Source organism: Saimiri boliviensis, chromosome 11 (assembly GCF_048565385.1).
Source record: "Saimiri boliviensis isolate mSaiBol1 chromosome 11, mSaiBol1.pri, whole genome shotgun sequence".
Classification (NCBI taxonomy): domain Eukaryota; kingdom Metazoa; phylum Chordata; class Mammalia; order Primates; family Cebidae; genus Saimiri; species Saimiri boliviensis.
The window spans coordinates 73,180,362-73,198,839 of record NC_133459.1 but is presented as its reverse complement, the minus strand read 5'-3'; the positions used below and the strand labels follow the sequence as shown (position 1 = coordinate 73,198,839).

The window sequence follows — 18,478 nt, the reverse complement described above, 5'->3', positions numbered from 1 at the left end:
TTTAAGCTTTGCATTTGATACAGCATCTATGTGAAGCAATAACAACTTAGTTTTCTATTCACTGACCTCTGACAAAATGGCAAGGGTATCTCACAAATCTCTTGGATTGAACATACTACCAGCCTCCACACACAATTTGGTTTAATGTTTAAAATTTGTATCAAAATAATATATGCATGTGAAAACAAAACAGTAATAAAGAGTTTGTAATAAAAGCAATGGTCTCTCATCTTAGGACTCCTCACCCACACTTTTCTTTCACTGGGACAATCTCTTCTCTCTCTGGTTTTAGTTCTTCTGGAAGCTTGTTTTTGCAGAGCTTTAAATAATAAGCTTATTTTACTTGTGCTTTTTAACTTTAGATAATATCCTTTGACAGACTGCTATGGAAAATGAAGATGTTTAACTTTTACACATTATCTCTTTTTCTGATCCCCTCCTCCCATATTTGGTAGTTAAATGACTACTTTTAGATTACCTTACAGTTACTTTCATGACTGTAGATAGCGTGGAATACCTCTACTTCCTGTTCTTTCATTCTACTTCCTGTTTCTACTTTCGTTCATGTCTTGGCTCATCTTTATTTAGGAGGATATTATCCTTGCTACCCTTCTGTTTACCTTTTCTTTCCCTTTCACCTTTTACTTTCTGGAAATACACTTTCTGTAAATGCCATTTTACATGATCAAATTTGTCACCATTATGTTCAGTTCTGCAACTTCAACAGAATCTTGCATATTCTGTTGGTAGGTTGGTTCCAGTATTTGAAAATGATATGGAAAAAAAAACCCAAGAAGCAGAAAACTTGCTTTGTTATAAGTGTGCAAACCATATTCACTGTCAAGCCATTACATTCTTATTTGTACCATGTCCTTGATATCAAAGCCCAATCTCACACTTCATTAGCAGTATAGGATCATCTCACATTTTAGTTGGCTTCAAAATAGTGACTTTCTAGCACTTTTTTTTTTCCCCACAAGATTTGCCTGCATCAGGAAAATGTTGTGTGTGTGTGTTTTGTTTTTTGTGGTTTTTTTTTTTTTTGCCATCTCAATCACACTATTTTTCAGAGAACCCCTTTTTTTCTGAAGGTCTGCCTTGCAGAGTGCCATCTTTTGCTTTACTCTGGACCTGGCAAATTGTAGGCCTATCGCATAGCTTTAATTCTGGGGCTTCTCTATCTTGTTAAATTGTCTTTTTCTAGAGTTATCAGATTTATGAAATAAAAGTACAGAATGCCCAGTTAAATTTTTAATTATATATAAATAATTTTTAGTATAAGCATGTAAATTTATTGTTTCCTATATCCAAAGGCTGCTTCTCTTTCTGTGGACCCCCCTGTTTTGATAGAGAATATTCTCAATTACCTTCCTAAAAAAAGAAAGCATAAGAAGCAGACTTGCTGAGTTCTTTAAGCATCTTTTTTTGTCTCTTCGTCTTTTCTTTTCTTTCTTTATATTTGATTGATGGTGTAGCTATAGAATTGTAGCTTTAAAAACAATTCCTTTCAGAAATGTGAAGACATCTAGCCTGGCCAATATGGCGAAACCCCATCTGTATTAGAAATATAAAAGTTATCCATTTACATTCCTCATATATGTCTGATACTACTCGATTATCCATTACTGAAGAAAAAAGGACTGGGTTGTTTGGGTGGATATACTTTGCTGCTGTATTAGTTGGTCATCTTACCAAAAAGGCCTCTGCACCATTTAGGGTGATGGGGCTGTGTTGACTGTCATGTTCCGTTACAGAATGAATTGGTGGGAAGGTGTATGTCAGGCACTGGTTTTCAAAATGCCATAAAACAGGATTTTACAATCCATGGCCCAGAGGCCCCATGTGGCCCAGGATGGCATTCAGTGCAGCCCAACACAAAATCATAAACTTTCTTAAAACATTATGAGATTTTTTTTTTTTTTTTTTGCAATTTTAGTTTTAGCTCATCAGCTATCATTAGTGTTAGTGGTTTTTTTTTTAATGTGTGGCTTATGACAATCCTTCTTCTTCCAGTGTGGCCCAGGGGAGCCAAAAGATTGGACACCCCTGCCATAAAATGAAAGGGTATAGGCTGGAGTCCTGAATTTCACAAAAACCTTTGCTATCCTCAGAAGGTTCATTCAACAAAAGGGGTATCTGTTTCTGCCTGTTTTTTTCCCCCCCTGAATGCTGGAATTCTAAGCATAGAAGTCTGGATGAAACACAGTGGTTCTGATTTGCACTAAAAATCTGTGTATAAACTTTCAATTAATCTCTCTGCTTTGGCTACATTTCTCGCTCTCAACTCTGAGTCTAGCATGTTTCATGATTTCTAGCAGGCAAATTCTGTCCCACTGTCTCTATACCCCTGTATGGGGCATTCATTGTTGAGCACATTTCAATATGCATCCCATGCTCCAAATATTGCTGAACTCTCCCTTACAATTGTGAGCAAATCACATCCTCCACATTCTTATCTTGTGTGGTGAGGTTTATTCATTTTTTGGTACTTTCGTTATTTTATTCCACTGAGTCTCAGGAAAGAAGAAAGATAGGCTTAAGTGCCTGGTACATCATGTTGAACTAGTAGTTTGCTGTTGTTTCTATTCTATTTCTTGATAGAAATATAATTTAAGTTAAATTATGAGTTACTTCCTCAGTTACTCCCACAGAATTGCTCAGCTGCCACCACCACCATCTACTTTGCACCTAAAAAATCTGAGGTCCACTGAAATTTGAGAATATCAGAGGCTGTAGTAAAATGACTGTAGCTTTGTGCTGAAATACTAAGGATGATTTTAAGACTTACTCGAAAAAAAAATTTGAAATAAATCTCTTCAAAAACTTATTTTGGAATTGGTCCCATTCATTCCAAAACAGCTGATAAGTGTCTAGAGTGGGCCAAGTATGAGGTTAAGTTCTGGCAAGGTAGGGATGTAAAGATGAATAAGGTATAAACCTTACCCTTGAGGATAATATAATCTGGTGAATAACTTGAGTTTATATAGCAGTTTGCAGTTTATAAATCAATTTTACTTATGGTGAACTCTTGGCACTTACTGATTTACCAGTCACAGTTTTAACGACCCACAAGGGATCCCAGTGATCCATGATACGTATAATTTATTCATTTGCTTAAGTGCAAATTTGAATCACATGCAATGTGAGCCTGTGTTGAGGATGTAGTTGCTTGGATGGTGAAATACTCAAGCTAACACTTGTAGATCTCAAAGTAGTAGCCTTGTACATATTTATTATGAATTTATAAGCAGCTTCAGCAGCCATTTGAAATCAGTGGGATGCAAACATAGAATGGGTTTATTTTTCTCATATCATTGCCTTTAACAATGCTTCTTCAGATCTCCCTTCTCACTTAGATATTTCGGGCAAATTACATAGCTTTCAGACACTTTCTCTTGTTAAAAGTTCAATGTAGTCCAATTTAAGATTTCAGTTTTATTTCTTCCAATCTGCAAGCTCAGGTTTGACTCTGCCAAAGAACTTGGAGTGGGAGAGAGGACCTGGCCTGCTATTTCTCATCTCCTCTCTTCCTTTCTGGTTCCAGCTCATTCATTATGCTGTGAGAGATGGAAGGAGAAGAAAAGCGATGATGCATTATTTTCCTGGCTACTGCCCATTCTTACTAAAGAAAAAAGAACTGGGATGTTTCTGTGGACTTGCTTTGCTGTTGTTGTTGTCACTGTGGCTAGGACATAACTGACCAGCCATGAACACTCACTGGGGCAGGCATCCAAGGGCTGGCTCTCATAGAGTGCAGGTGGACATTTTCTGAGGAAGTCCTCATGGTATAGCTCTTTGATGTAAGTGATCAGCTTTGGTTTGCTCTCTTCCAAACCCCTTCAGCTACATCCATGGTGACTCATCTCCACAGTTTGTTTTTGTTTTTGTTTTTTTGAGATGGACCTTTGCCCTGTCACCAGGCTGGAGTGCAGTGCCACAATCTTGGCTCACTGCAACCTCTACCTCCCAGGTTCAAGCAATTCTCCTGCCTCAGCCTCCCAAGCAGCTGGGACTACAGATGTGTGCCAACATGCCTGGCTAATTTTTGTATTTTTAGTGGAGACAGGTTTTCACCATGTTGGCCAGGATGGTTTTGATATTTTGACCTCATGATCCACCTGCCTTGGGCTCCCAAAATGCTGGGATTACAGGTGTAAGCCACCATGCCCAGCCACCTCCAGTTTCTTAATGTCAGGTGAGGTACCACCAGGGAGACTCGAGCCCATTTATTGACTCCATATCCTACTATGATGGGGTGTTTTACTACTGACCTCTTTCTGCCTCATTGACTTTTTTTCAGTTCTCTCGTGGTCTCTTTGGGTCTCATTTCTCCCTGCTGAAATGGGCATGAAAGGCTGACTAGCAGGACTAGCAGGTCTGCCACATAAGAGATGTTCAATTAGAAAATTAGATGTCGGTCTACCCTTCTTACTGCACCTTTAGTCTCTATGAGAGAGTCTTTTAGAACCCTCTATAACAGGATTTGGAAGAAACAACTCATCCTCTCCTTGGTGAGGATGGAAAGGAAAGTTCTATTGACTGCAATCATTGGTTGTATCCTGCCAACTGCACTGCCTCCGATCCACCTCTCTCCCCACACCCTTGGCTTGTGTAGACAGAAGTAGGAAGTGGGTAGAAGTGATTTAAGGATCTAGCCCTAATTTCTTGTGGAAAACTTTCTTTATCCTTAGATTTGGATCCTACTTACTGATTTTGAGTCAATAGGAAAAGTATTGCTCAATAGCCCATTACATTTTGTGCTATGCATGTAGTCACATTAATTGGGGTATTGACAAAGAGCTAGGAAACATTCTTCCTGAATACTTAGGGCTGTATTTCTTAAGATAAGGTTTACAGAACACTGTATCTAAATCCACTGGGGAGCTTAGAAGAAAAGATACTAATTTCTGGGCCCCATATCTAAATATCTGGACTCCTGGGTTTGGGAAAGAGTCAGGAATCAAGATTTTGAACCAACACTTCAGGTTTTCCTTGGGCATGCTGAAGTTGGGCAACCACTTACCTGAAATCCACTGCACATTATTTAGGCCCTTCCAACGCCTCTGTGAAGTAGGTAGGAATAGCATTATTTTCATTTTACTGATGAGAAGATTGGGATTCAAGAGAACCATGGCTTGCTAGATGGCAGAGTAATATACCACTCAAAATTAGTGATAATGAATATCAACCTGCTCCATTAGTCTACTACTGGCTATAATTTTCAGCAGAGAGAAAATACACTTAATTCATTTATGTTTTTTGATTATCAAAGTAATATATATTAACTTTAAGAAATCCACAAAAGCACAAAAATTGAAATATAATCTCAAGATTCAGATGTAATAATTTGTTTCTTCATGTTATATCTGTTTTATAAAATTAAAATCAAATTATATGTTAATACTTTTTAGTAATCTGCTTCCTAAAATTGACGTATTGTGAATTTCACCATCCATTAAATATGTTCTTTAACGTTATTTTCAATGTGAATATTGAAATTGGTTAAATAGATTTGCATACCCAAAGTTTATGGAGAGTTTGATTACTTCAACTTTTTACTATTAAAAAATTTAAAAGTTAGGTACTTAAGGCAGAGGGGGAATATATTTCAGCTGTTTAGATATAATGAAGCCACTTATTAAAGATTATTTATCAAAAGTGTTCAGGGCCTGAAATGATATGGAACATTTCCATGGTCACTAAAAAGATTATGTTGTTTTCTTTCTTAACAGGAACAAGACCATTTTGTTTTACTTTAACCTGTTACGTTGTACCAGTCCCTCGGTGATGCTAAACCTGCAGTGCCCTACCACACAGGTAAGGCAAAAGGTGACTCACTGATGGTGTCAGCCATTCCAAATATTCTTGGATTAAAAAATTCAGAAATTCTATTTGAGTTCTCTCTCTCTCTCTCTCTCTCTCTCTCTCTCTCTCTCTCTCTCTTTCTGTGTGTGTGTGTGTGTGTGTGTGTGTGTGTGAATTATAAATTTCTAGAAGATGGGAAGACATAAATATGAGCTTATATTTGTTTCTATACAATCAAAACTAAGCAGAAATTAATAATTTAGAATCACTTAGGAAACTCAATGATTGTCTTGTACAACCACTTACTTTTATAAATAAATATTTGCAGCCCAGAGAAATGGAGACTTTTTTTTATCAAGATCAGCATTGTATTAGGAGTAAAGCTAGCTACTATAACTAATAAACCCAAGTTTTTCAGTGACTTCACACAGTAACATTTATTTTTTGACCACGTAACAGTACAAGGCAGGTGTTTGTGATCAGTAGGTACTCTCCTTCAGGGTCCTTCCATCTTAAGGGTGGCTTAAGCACTTAAGGGTGACTCTGCAATTCCTTAAATCCTCCCTATCATCTGCATCCAATAACAAAAAGGACTTGGTGAGGGTGAACAAAACACTCCTGCTCTTAAAAGCCTTGGATAAGAAGTTTTACACATTGCATTTCCACTCATATGCCACAGACACAAACTGGTTGTAAGTGATCACACCCCTCAAAGACCTAAAGACAGAAATATCATTTGACCCAGCATTCTCCTTACTGGGTATGTACCCAGGGTAATATAAATCATTCTATTAAAAGATGCATGCATATGTATGCTCACTGCAGTGCTATTCACAATAGCAAAGTCATGGAATCAACCTAAATGCCTATCAATGATAGACTGGATAAAGAAAATGTGATACATAAACACCATGGAATACTATGCAGCCATAAAAAAGAATGAGGTCATGTCTTTTGCAGAGAAATGCATGGAGCTGAAGGTCATTATCCTTAGAAAACTAAAACAAGAACAGAAAATCAAAAACCACATGTTCTCACTTATAAATGAAAGCTAAATGATGGGAACATATGGACATAAAGAGGGGAACAACAGACACTGGAGCCTCTCACAAGGTGGAGGGTGGAAGGAGGAAGAGGATCAGGAAAAAAAACTAATGGATACTCAGCTTAATACCTGGCCAATGAAATAATCTGTTCAACAGACCCCCATGACACAAGTTTACCTACGTATCAAACCAGCACATGTACCTCTGAACTTAAAGGTTATAAAAAAAGAAATTTCAATCTTTCTAATCCCACAAAAGATAGGTTACACCCAGATTCAAGGAGAAGGGAATTGAGCAGTGTAGCTGTGAGCTGAGCTGCCTTTTCTATACCATGGAACAAATGGAATAAGAGACACAAACCTCAATGAATAGTTAAGTGTATCTTCTATAGTCTACCTCTCTGTCCTCTAGAACACCTTTCTTCCCAAAGGAGAACCCATAGCCTCATGTAGTACTGTTTTTAACTCAAAGCCTGGGATCTATAGATGATGCATAGTTCTCTTTATCAAGTCTTGACACTATATGTACAACGAGTGACAAGGACAGAAAAATTAGAATTACAAACTCCCATTTAGAAAAGAAGGAGTGATAAATACACAGCCATTTTCAGATCACAGCAATGGAGAACAGTCTTTTATTCCACCTGGATTGTGTTATCTGAGAACTCCCTCATCCATTGCTTCCTATAGCTCTTTGCTTGGCCACCTGGGGGATAATTTTCTGTCCTTTAGCCTCCAGACCACGCGATTGCTGAGCACTGGGAAGTATGCTTTGTTGAGGGCCATATTGCTTTGAAGCTCACTTCTTGTGCAAGTTTCATACCACAAATATTATTTTAACAGTGAAAGGCTTCTTAAGGCTAGCTCTCTTTAACAAAATTTAAAAAAATTTTTTTTTAGCATTATAGTTACCTCAAAAACTTAGTAGTAGACTTCTGACTTTTTTGATTCTTGGTTACATGTGCCGGTAACTATACCCAAACCTGGTCCCTAGGATTCGTTTGTAAATCTGCTTTATTTGTTTCCTCATCTCCTCAAAGACTTTTGAAATCTTACTTCTTCTGAGCCTAAAGCCCACTTGGGATGTTGGTATCTTAGTTCTGTGACCACTTATATCCACTTCCCCAAAGGCAAACCCTTGACCTTGTCAATATTAATAATTAATTGCTCCCCTTTGTAATATCGATTTCTCTGATCATCTCAATTCCTCTGACATTTCAACTCCAATCATTCTTTTACATTACTGGCACCTGCAAACCACTGATCTTAACCCATCCAAAGTATCGCTCAGTTCCTTCACGTTTGCATCTCCCCTCTTACCTGACTTAGATTCCACAGTCTCTGAGTGAAATCACTCCCTTATACACATTCTCAATTCCATTGTCCCCTTTCACTTAGTTATAAGTCCCTGGCAAAACCTGACTGTAAAGAGAGCTCTCAGTCCACTCCCTGCCTGAACCCAGGCAGCTGTGTGTTCTTGGAGAAAAATATGCAGCAGTCATTTAAATTCAGGACCTAACTTAAAGTGGGCCATTAATGCTGTCCCTCAACCAAACCACAGACCCTTGTCCATTCTATAGCCTACTGCCCTAGAAAACAATTTCACACCTTTTCCTCTCACTTGGAACCTCCAAGATCTCTTTCCCAATCTCTATGCCAGCCTCTAACTTTGCTTCCTGTCTCACTGAGCAAGTTCAAGCAAGCATTCAGAAGACAACTTTTAAAATCTCCCACCCTGTCATCCGTTTGCCTACCTATCTTCATGTATGTCATATACTCATTCTGCCTTCCCTCTAGTTCCCTGTGGGTGAACTGCCTGTGCTTCTAAGACCAGCACATCCATTTGCCCACGAAATCTCATCCTCTCATATACTTAAGCACATCACTTCAGAAATGTTTTCTTTTATTATCATTTTTCCTTTTCTGCTAAATTATCTCCATCAATATACAAAGTGTATGGGTTGATCATTAATCTCCCTCAATTATTTCTGCAGATGTTACCTTCTTAATGAGGCTTCCTTGACTGTTTATTCAAAATTATAATCCCACCCAGCCATTCCTCTCTATCTCTAGTGTCCTTTCTATCATTATTTACCTGCCATCTTATTCATTTCCACTTATTACCATCTTACAATATTTTACTTATTTATTATTTGTTTTCTGTCTCCCCCTACTAGAAGAAAAAAATGCTTAAGGGCAAGTATTTTTATGTTTTGTTCACTGCTGTTATTTCTTTCACCTTAACAATTTTTCCCCTTGACCCCACATCCCCCTCCAGCTATCAGTCCATATCTATGTGCCTCTTTTCTTCAAAATTCCTCAAAAGAGTAGTCCACATTCATCTGTCTAAATCCTTTTCTCTCTCATACAAGCTTTTATCCCTACTTCAATTTCCCCTAAACAGTACCATCGACCGCAACATTATTAAAATAATGATTATTATTAAATCCACATTTACTTGATCTAAAAATAGTATTTGATCAATCTCTCCTCCTTAAAATATCTTTTTTCACCTGGCTTCCAGGTCACAACATTCTCCTATATTTTCTTCCAACTCTCTGGCTACTCCCATCAGTCTCTTTTGATGTGTTCTCTTCATTTTTCCAACATATTTAAACATTGCATTTCCCTCCCACAAGAAGCTTAGTCCTCTTCTAAGTCTGTTTTTACTTCTTTGATGATCTCACCTGTCTCATGAGTTTAACATCATCTACATGCTGACCTCTGAAATTTACAACTCCAAATAAATCTGCTCCCTGAGCTCCAGACCTTTCTATCCAACCACCCATGCTATGTCTCTACATGGATATTTAGTTGGCATCACAAATTTAATATGTCCACAACTGAATTCCTAATCTGTGACTTTATCCCTGAAATTGTTCCCCACCCCAACGTCTTCCCTGTATCAATTAATGCCAGCTCCAAATGCCTTGATTTCTACCTTATCCTTGATTTCTCTCTCTCTCATACCCATGTTCAAGCTCTCCTTAGGTCTCCCTCCAAAATGTACCCTGAATCAAACTATTTCTCACCACCTCTTCCCTAGTTCAAGGAGCTAATCATCTCTTTTTTAGATTAGTTCAAGGATCTCCTGACTAGTCTTTCTGCTTCTGTCCTTGCCCCCTTCCCTTTGCCATCTCTTTTCCACCCAGTAGCCAGTGTGGTCTTCTTAAATATAAATCTGATTATGTCTCTTCTTTGCTTAAATGCCCCAAATAGCTTCCCAAGTTACTCATATGAAAGCCAAAGTCCTAACAATGGCCTGTAACATCCTTCACTGTCTGACCACTCTCTGACCACATACCCTGTTCTACTCCCTTTGCTCACTGCACTTGGGTCATACTGGCCATTTGTGGTATTAATACTTGAAGGGATCCAGGAACTCTCCTGCCTCAGAGACTTAGACTTTGCTGTTCTCACTACCTACAGAATTCTTCCTCCAGATGACTGTATGTCTTGATTGCTCATCCTGTTCAAGAATTTCTCCAAATGTTACCTTCTTATTGAGGCTTCTTTGAGTATCTCTTTAAAATTAAAATCCCACCCAGTCACTCCTCTCTCTCTCTGTAGCCTCCTTTCCAGCCTTATTTATTTATCATCATGTATCATCTTATTTACTACTATTTGTTACCATCTTATGACAAACATTTTACTTATTATTTGTTATCTGTCTCCTCCTACTAGAAGACAAATTGCTTGAGGGCAAGGATTTTTATGTGTTGTTCACTACTAATTCCATCCTTAGCACTTATAACAGGCTCAGAGTAGGGGATCAGTAAATATTTATTAAATGAATGAACAAATAAGAGAATGAATATCTTCCTACTCCTAGTTAAGAATTTTTCCACTATACTCTACAAATGTATCATTTGTATGATAAAACAAAATATACTTGCATATGATGCTTTTTTGTTGTTTCATGAGTGATTTACTAGATCACGTTTTCTTCACAACAAATGTAGTGTTTTAACCTTCAATGTAATTCATTCTCCCAGCCACCAAATTCTAATTTGTAATTGAGTGCTAAGCCTATCTGCATTAAAGATAAAAATAGTGATACAGAACTTTATGCAAAGTGCCCTTTGTGTTACACAGAGAATCAGAACTGAGTCAGAATATATTTTAGCTGCTAATAATGCAGACTTGCATTTAGTCTTTCAGACAGTGCATCTACTGATCTGAGCTGTATTTTTATGCACTATGTTCTTGTTAACTGCCGACATGGTCCAGACATGTGTCACAAGCACTTAAAGGAGAGACTGTGATCAATCGGCACACCCAACCTCAATGTGACCTTCATTTTGACTAATTATATGTTGATTGCTACTAATCAGCACCCTATTTGAAGGGAACAAATTGGTCTGATGGAGGAAGAAAGTAAAATGCAGTTGTATTGTTTTTTAACAGCTCATTTGTGTCTAGAATGAGAGTTGATGTGATTCTCCTTAACAAACCACGTTTTATCACTTTAATTACTTTCTTTTATGTATTGCATACCCAGCACTTTTCTATGTGTAGTGTACATTGTTTGTGTGTGTGCTTTATAAATACAGAATCAATACGGTCTCAATTCAGAAGTATCTACCATCATTTAAAGCCTGTGAAAGCATTAGTGCTTTTAGTACTCACTTTTATAAATCCATTTAAGTGTAACTGGTAGGAGTAGTTCAGTTGTCTTTCAATGTCATATAAGTCAATTGTTGAAGTCTAAATGTCTGTAAAATATCTTCTAATATGTTAATGCTTTATTCAGCTTAGCTCTAATCAGAGTGAACTTTTGACATTTGCACTGATAATCATCTTAACCTTCTTCTAAAAGATGTGGGTGTGTTGCATGCTGTGAATGTCCCTAAATAATTCTTCAGCTTTTTAGAAAGATACCTATGAAGCCACTAGTATTTTCTCTAATGGTACATGCATGTGCATATGTGAGTGTGTGTGTGCATGCACATGTGTGGATGACAGACTGAGAAAGAGGAAATACATGGGGAGGGGAGGATGTGGAGATGTGTTGTTTGCCCTGCCAAAATTTCTAGAAGGAATTGGACTGCTGTTGCTTCAAGACAATATTAACTATGAGATTTGAGGCATATGCATTTCATTATTCTCTTGCTAACTTAGCTGTAGGGCCCAAATTGAATGCTTGTGCATAGCAGGAACATAACCCAAAAGACAGAAAGGAGATGTCAGCTAAGCAGCAGTGTTTTACCTAATTGCCAATGGGTTGAGCTACAGGTTGGCCAATGAGAATAATTACTAGAGCAGGAGATGGAGCAAGTCAGGGCTGAGAAGTATTTCAGATGGAGGAACTGAAAGTGATGGAGAGACTTGAAAGAGTTAGCTACAGTTCACATGGCTTCATCTGACTTTTGTTGTTTATTGCAAATAAAAGCAAAACCAAGAGAGTGCATCTCCTCTGATTCTGCCTTCCCTCTGTGGAGTCACTAATTGGATTTCAGTGGCAGCTTCGTGGACTAGCACAATGATCTGGTTTGGCTCTGATAGGCTCCCAAAGTTTATTATATAAAATAATTGCAAAGATGACCTCTCTGCCCACATGTAGATGGTGCTGGTAAAAGACCATACTGATGATTGATCGTGGCAAATAGCCCTGATCTGTTAGTTTCTTAAGGTGCTAAAACCACAGTTACTTTTTGAGAATTGCGTTTAAGAATTCACTGGCACTAAAAATTATTAGTGGCATAAGTGTTCAATATTCAGAGAATTTTAAATCATCATTTTATTCATATTTAGGAAAGGAAGGAAGATTTTAACCCTGAATACATATGCACTACACAAGCATACTCTAAAATCATAAAGTATTTTATTAAAAGTATCACTGTCCTGTGGTAGTGGTCACACAACCACATATCTGATAAAATGGCATAGAACTACTCACATACACAGACACACACAAACAAGTGTATAAAACAGATAAGTGCTGAATAAGGTTAGTGGCTTCTAACTGTCTTACTCTGTTTAGTGTTGCTATAAAACAAATACCTGAGGCTGGACAGTATAAGGAAAAGAGGTTTGGTTGGCTCATGTTTCTGCAGGTTGCACAAGAAACATGGAGCCAGCATTTGCTTCTGTTGAGGGCTTCAGCTTTCTGCTTTCCACTCGTACTGGAAGGCAAAGAGGAGCTGGCATGTGCAGAAATTCCATGGCTAGTGAGAAAACAAGAGAGGATAAGGGAGGCGCCAGACCCTTTTTAACAACCAAATCTGAGGGAATTAATAGATTGAGAACCCACTCATCACCACAAGAACAGGGGGCATCTTCCCTCATGAACCCCTCATGAACAGGGCAGATCCTCCCTGAACTGTAAGTACAGGGTGGAGCTGCACCTATGAACCAGACACCTCCCATTAGGCCCCATCTTCAACATTGGGGATCAAATTTCGTGATGTATGTGGGGACAAATATCCAAACTATAGCAGTAACAATATTAATTTCCTGCTTATGACAGTGTGTTATGGTTATTGCAAGTTCTTACCATTGAGGGAAACAGAGTGAAAGCTATGTGAAATCCCTATTATGTCTCATAACTACATGTTGATCTACAGTGATCTCAAAATCAAAAGTTGAAAATAAGTCTGTCACTATATGGTATCTTGTTTTAACATAACATCAATATCCAAGAGCAAAGAACAGAGATTGGTAACTAGTACATGAAATTTCATTTTTTACAATAAGACTAGAAAATTGATTTAGGTCAGGTACAGTAGCTTACACCTATAATCCTAGCATTTTGGGAGGCTGAGATTGGCAGATCACTTGAGCTCAGGAGTTTGAAACCACCCTGGGGAATATGGCAAAACCCCATTTCTACAAAACATACAAAAATTAGCTGGCCATGATGGTTCTTGCCTGTAGTCTCAGCTATTTAAGGGTTTGAAATGGGAGGATCACTTGAGCCCAGGAAGGTTGAGGCTGCAGTGAGCCATGATCATGCCACTGTCTCTAGAAAACTTAAAAAGAAATGAAGAAAAAGAAAAAGAAAATTGATTTAGGTTTCTTAGATGGAAAACAGTGCATTGCTTTTTATTGTGGTGGATACTTTATAAGCTTAACTTTATAGGTAGTTCCTGGGTGTGTTCAACTCAGTTCAGTTCTCATCACTTTGTTCCTTCACAGATCTGTGTCTCCAAGTGCCCAGAAAAATTTTTAACCTATGTGGAAATGCAACTTTTATACACAAAAGACAAGAGCTACTGGGAAGACTACCGCCAGTTCTGTAAGACCACTGCTAAGCCTGTAAAGGTAGGTGTGTTTAATCTTAAAGCTAGAGAAGAATTTAACTTTTTTTTTAATTTCAAATGTAACATGAGCATTTGTTACTGAACAAGCTCCTAAAACTTCTAGGAAATGATTAGACACAATTTCATTAAAACACAAATGCGTGAGTACTGAGTGTGTACACACACCATTTATAGCACATTGTTTTATAGATTTGGGGTGTTATGAAAGGCTGTTTTGTCTGGCTAATTAGCTTCTACTATTTCCCGACACCAACAAATTCTCCACTTGGATGGATCTTTACTTTAAAACTAGGATTTAATGTCATTTGCAGTCACCATTTCGTTAATGTGATGATGAAGCCCCGTAGCAACTTAGTAACAAGTAGAATTTTATTTCCAAACTCAGTTTGGTAACAACTCGTTTTAAAAACCACAACCCCTTACCTAGGTGTGAGATAGGTAAGAAATTCTAAATCATCCTTATGTTAAATAATATAAATGGTTTCCAAATTAGAGAAGATGCTGTTTTTCTAGAAAAAAAAAAAAAAAAGAAAGAAATTAGAGACTCAGGATGTGACTAAGAAAAAGATACATACCTCCGAAGATGTGCCTTGTTTTCAGATGATCTGATTTTATTATTGTTGGTTTGATTGAATTACAATTAAGACATTTGAGAAAGTCAAGCAACCTTGTGTGTGTGTGTGATAATCTTACAATTAATATTATTGGGAGAAGTAATTTGGAATAAGGAGATTATTATGGAGTTCAATTTTTAAAGGACGTATTTAGATTGAGTATAAAGTAATCCTCACATGGCCTTTGAAATGTTAACATTCTTCCTTTAATTTTAGTCTCTCACACAACTTTTACTGGATGATGATTGTCCAACAGCGATTTTTCCAAGCAAACCTTGTAAGTGGCAATTATTTTACCTTAAAAACACAGAATCTACCAAAATCCTACTTAAGTTCCCATATTTCACAATTGATGAGACTAAGGCCAAGAATGGCTCTCTGACTGGCTTAAAGTCAGAGTTGGTTAGCAGAAAAGTCCAAAGTAGAGCTCATCTCTTGACTCCACCAGGTATCTTTCCACTGGAACTCTGATTTTTTTTAAATTTTCCTTCATAAACATACAAGAAAAAGATTGAAAGTTGACAGCTCAGTCAGATTGATCATTTGATGCTTTAGATCATTTGATGCTTTAGAACAGGCGTCCCCAAACTACGGCCCGCAGGCCATTTATCTGGCCCCCGCCGCACATCAGGAAGGGGCACCTCTTTCGTTGGTGGTCAGTGAGAGGAGCACAGTATGTGGCGGCCCTCCGACAGTCTGAGGGACAGTGAACTGGCCCCCTGTGTAAAAAGTTTGGGGACGCCTGCTTTAGAAGCATACATAAACACACACATAGACATGCTCGTATACACCCTCTTCTGATTTTAGCTGAAAACTTTGTCCAGAAATTGCCTGGGGAGTAGGGGGGAGGACATATACTTGTCTTTATCACTTGAAATATTTATACATATTCAGAATTAGTCAATATTTTATTTCTTTAAAATTATAAACTATATTTAAGTAATACTTTGTTTGGACAAAATGAGGCCCAGTACTTTGGGAGGCCAAGGTGGGAGGATTGCTTGAGTTCGAGACCAACCTCAGCAACACAGTGAAACTCTGTCTCTACAAAAGTTTTAAAAATAAGTTAGTGAGACATGGCAAGTCCCAGCTACTTGGGAGGCCAAGATGGGAGGATCACTTGAGCCGAGGAGTTGGAGCCTGTAGTTAGCTATGATTGTACCCCTGTACACAGCCTCAGCAACAGAGTGAAATGTTGTCTCTAAAAAAATAAAAAGAAAAAGAAGAAAATAAAATAATCACTGAGTTTTCTTGCTTATGGATATAATCCTAATTATTTAAAAGAGCTTTAATTAAAATGTCCACCACATTTAAAGTATCAAAAAAAAAGAAATACTCTACTATCTAAGAGCAAAAGAATACTTAAATAAATTATTACATATTCACTAAATGAAACAGTTTGGATTTATTAAATACAACTATTAGAATGTCATGCATGTGTATGTTATAATGTTTAATAAAATTCAAACTCTTACAAGCCATATAATGATAAACATGTATAAATTACAAACAAGCAAAAAGATTGGAAAGAAATATGACAAAACATTAAGTAGTTGTTTGGGGGATAGTAAAATGTGGGAAATTTCTCTCTTCTTTTTTCTCTTTATTCATTTTCCTACAATGTACCTATTTCTGTCATTAGAGTAGTCAAATACCCACTAAAGTAGCTACCGCCGAACATGTCTTATATGCTGCCATCACTCTTTGCTGGGCCATAAAAGACCTTGAAGAAAAGATCTAGGTCCCACAGCAACAGCACTTACCAGGAAGCTCTCAGTGACAAATGTCCGCAGCCAAAATCAATGTTATAAATTTTTATGCAAAAGGATAAAAATAAACCATTAGTAACAAAAGATATAATAGGTATAAAAGTATAAGACATAGTCCCTGCCCTTACAAGTACAGTTGGCTAAATCACACAGGAAAAAATGTACACTGGGGAATAAAAAATGACTAAGGCATAGTCCTTCACAGTCTAGTGAGAAAGACATTAAAGTAAACATTGCAATCAACTTGTGTTCCTCCTAATATGAGATTAAATAGTACTCAATAGAATAGTATGCAGATAATAAAATTTGTTCATTAAAGAGTTCATAAAAGGAAATAAGTGAGAATAAAATAAACAAGGGAAAACACTGCATGTCCTGTATGATTTTGACCCTCAAAAAATAATTATTGTGGAAGAAAGACTGGAAAGAAATTCCCCAAAATGTTAATACAGTTCACGGTAGGTGGAAGGACTGTGTATAGTTCTGTATCTTTTTAATATTTTGTCCACTTTCTGAATATGTAATGAACATATTTAGTAATGGCAGCTAACAGATTGAATGAGATTATCCAGAAAAACGAATATGAAACAAGGTCAGGAGCCCCTCTGGGTAGGAACCCTTGTACTTAAGGAGTAGAAAGGGACAGAGTGCACAGAAATACAGAAGGGAGGACAGGAGAGCATCTGGCCATGTAAGCCAAGAGGAGAGTTTCTTTTTTTTCTTTTTAATTTTTTTTTGTTTTTTGTTTGTTTGTTTTTGTTTTTGTTTTTTTATTGCATTTTAGGTTTGGGGGTACATGTGAAGAACATGCAAGATTGTTGCATAGGTACACACAAAGAGGAGAGTTTCAATACGACGAGGAGTATCTACCATGTCAAAGGCTTGAAAAAGTTAACAAATTTGTCAGCAAATGTTTACTGATTTCTACTGTGTGCCAAGCCCTGTTTTACACAATGGGTTTAAGCAGGATGAAGACTAAAACATATCTGGAGGTTTTGACAATCGAGAGGTCATTGGGACCACTGGGAGGATAATTTCCATGAAGTGGTGGGGGCAAAACTCTGAACCGAGGCAGTGGAAGTAGCTGGTAAGGGCTACTGTGTCATATTTACCACAGAAAGGAAGGGAAGAGCAGTAGAAGGTGGGGCAGGTAAAGGAATCAGCCACGTTGTAAGGGCAACAGACGCGAGAGATGAGCAGACAAGAAAATTCCTTTTTAAGCCAGGATCGTTAGGAAAGGCTTTAAAGAGACCAGTTTCTTCTTTCCCCAGCTCAATTGCTTTAATATTTTCAGGTTTGAACTACCTATGAGCCCATGCAAATCAGTGATTCTTCTTATAAGAAAAAGATGTGAAAATGATCCATTTCTGATTTTCCTTATTTCTTCATTTAAAATTGGGGTTTTAAAATACTTTAAGTAATAAATTTATAAAGAGGCAAAAAGACTCTAATCAAAATCAGAACACAGAAGATCAAACAGTTATTTTACTTTTCTTAAAAATCATACTAGTCTACAAAGTGTAGGCCTCTTTTGATAGCTTCAGAATTTCCATTTTCAGCTCCACTCAAAACTGCTGTAAATGAAAAAGCTGGGAGATAAATTGTTAAGAATTCACAGATAAAAATTTAGTTGTTTTAGTAGCCTAAAGTTTGAGCTGGTTCTTATTTCCCAAGGTATTATTCACTAATCTCCAATTGTCAAGATTTTTCTCAAGTAGTACCTAATATATATTTTTAATAGCAAAACTAAACTCAACCCGTCATGCAAGTTAATGTGGCCTTTCTACTAAAATTTGCTTGCCATGATTGATACGTATCATTGTTACTCTTTTAAAACCTAACCTATGCATTTTATTTATGATGACTTGATCAATATACCATGTGTCAAGTAATCAAGTTTAGAATGTAGTTTGAGAGTGTGATCATATTTGCTTTCTAATCTTAGGACCATTAGAAAATTAGATCATCAAGTAACAGGCAATG

At 37.2% G+C, this 18,478-nt stretch overlaps 1 protein-coding gene across 6 annotated transcripts in view; it reads left to right on the top strand.

The window, feature by feature from the left end:
• SLC44A5 (solute carrier family 44 member 5) overlaps positions 1–18,478 on the top strand; it is a 401,632-nt gene that overhangs the window by 317,812 nt on the left and 65,342 nt on the right. For all 6 annotated transcript variants that reach the window (XM_003921402.4, XM_003921404.4, XM_074381023.1 and 3 more), the window contains 3 exons: positions 5,733–5,817; positions 13,988–14,113; positions 14,943–15,003. In XM_003921402.4, coding sequence (XP_003921451.2) covers positions 5,733–5,817; positions 13,988–14,113; positions 14,943–15,003 — 272 coding nt within the window. The remainder of the gene's footprint in view (positions 1–5,732; positions 5,818–13,987; positions 14,114–14,942; positions 15,004–18,478) is intronic.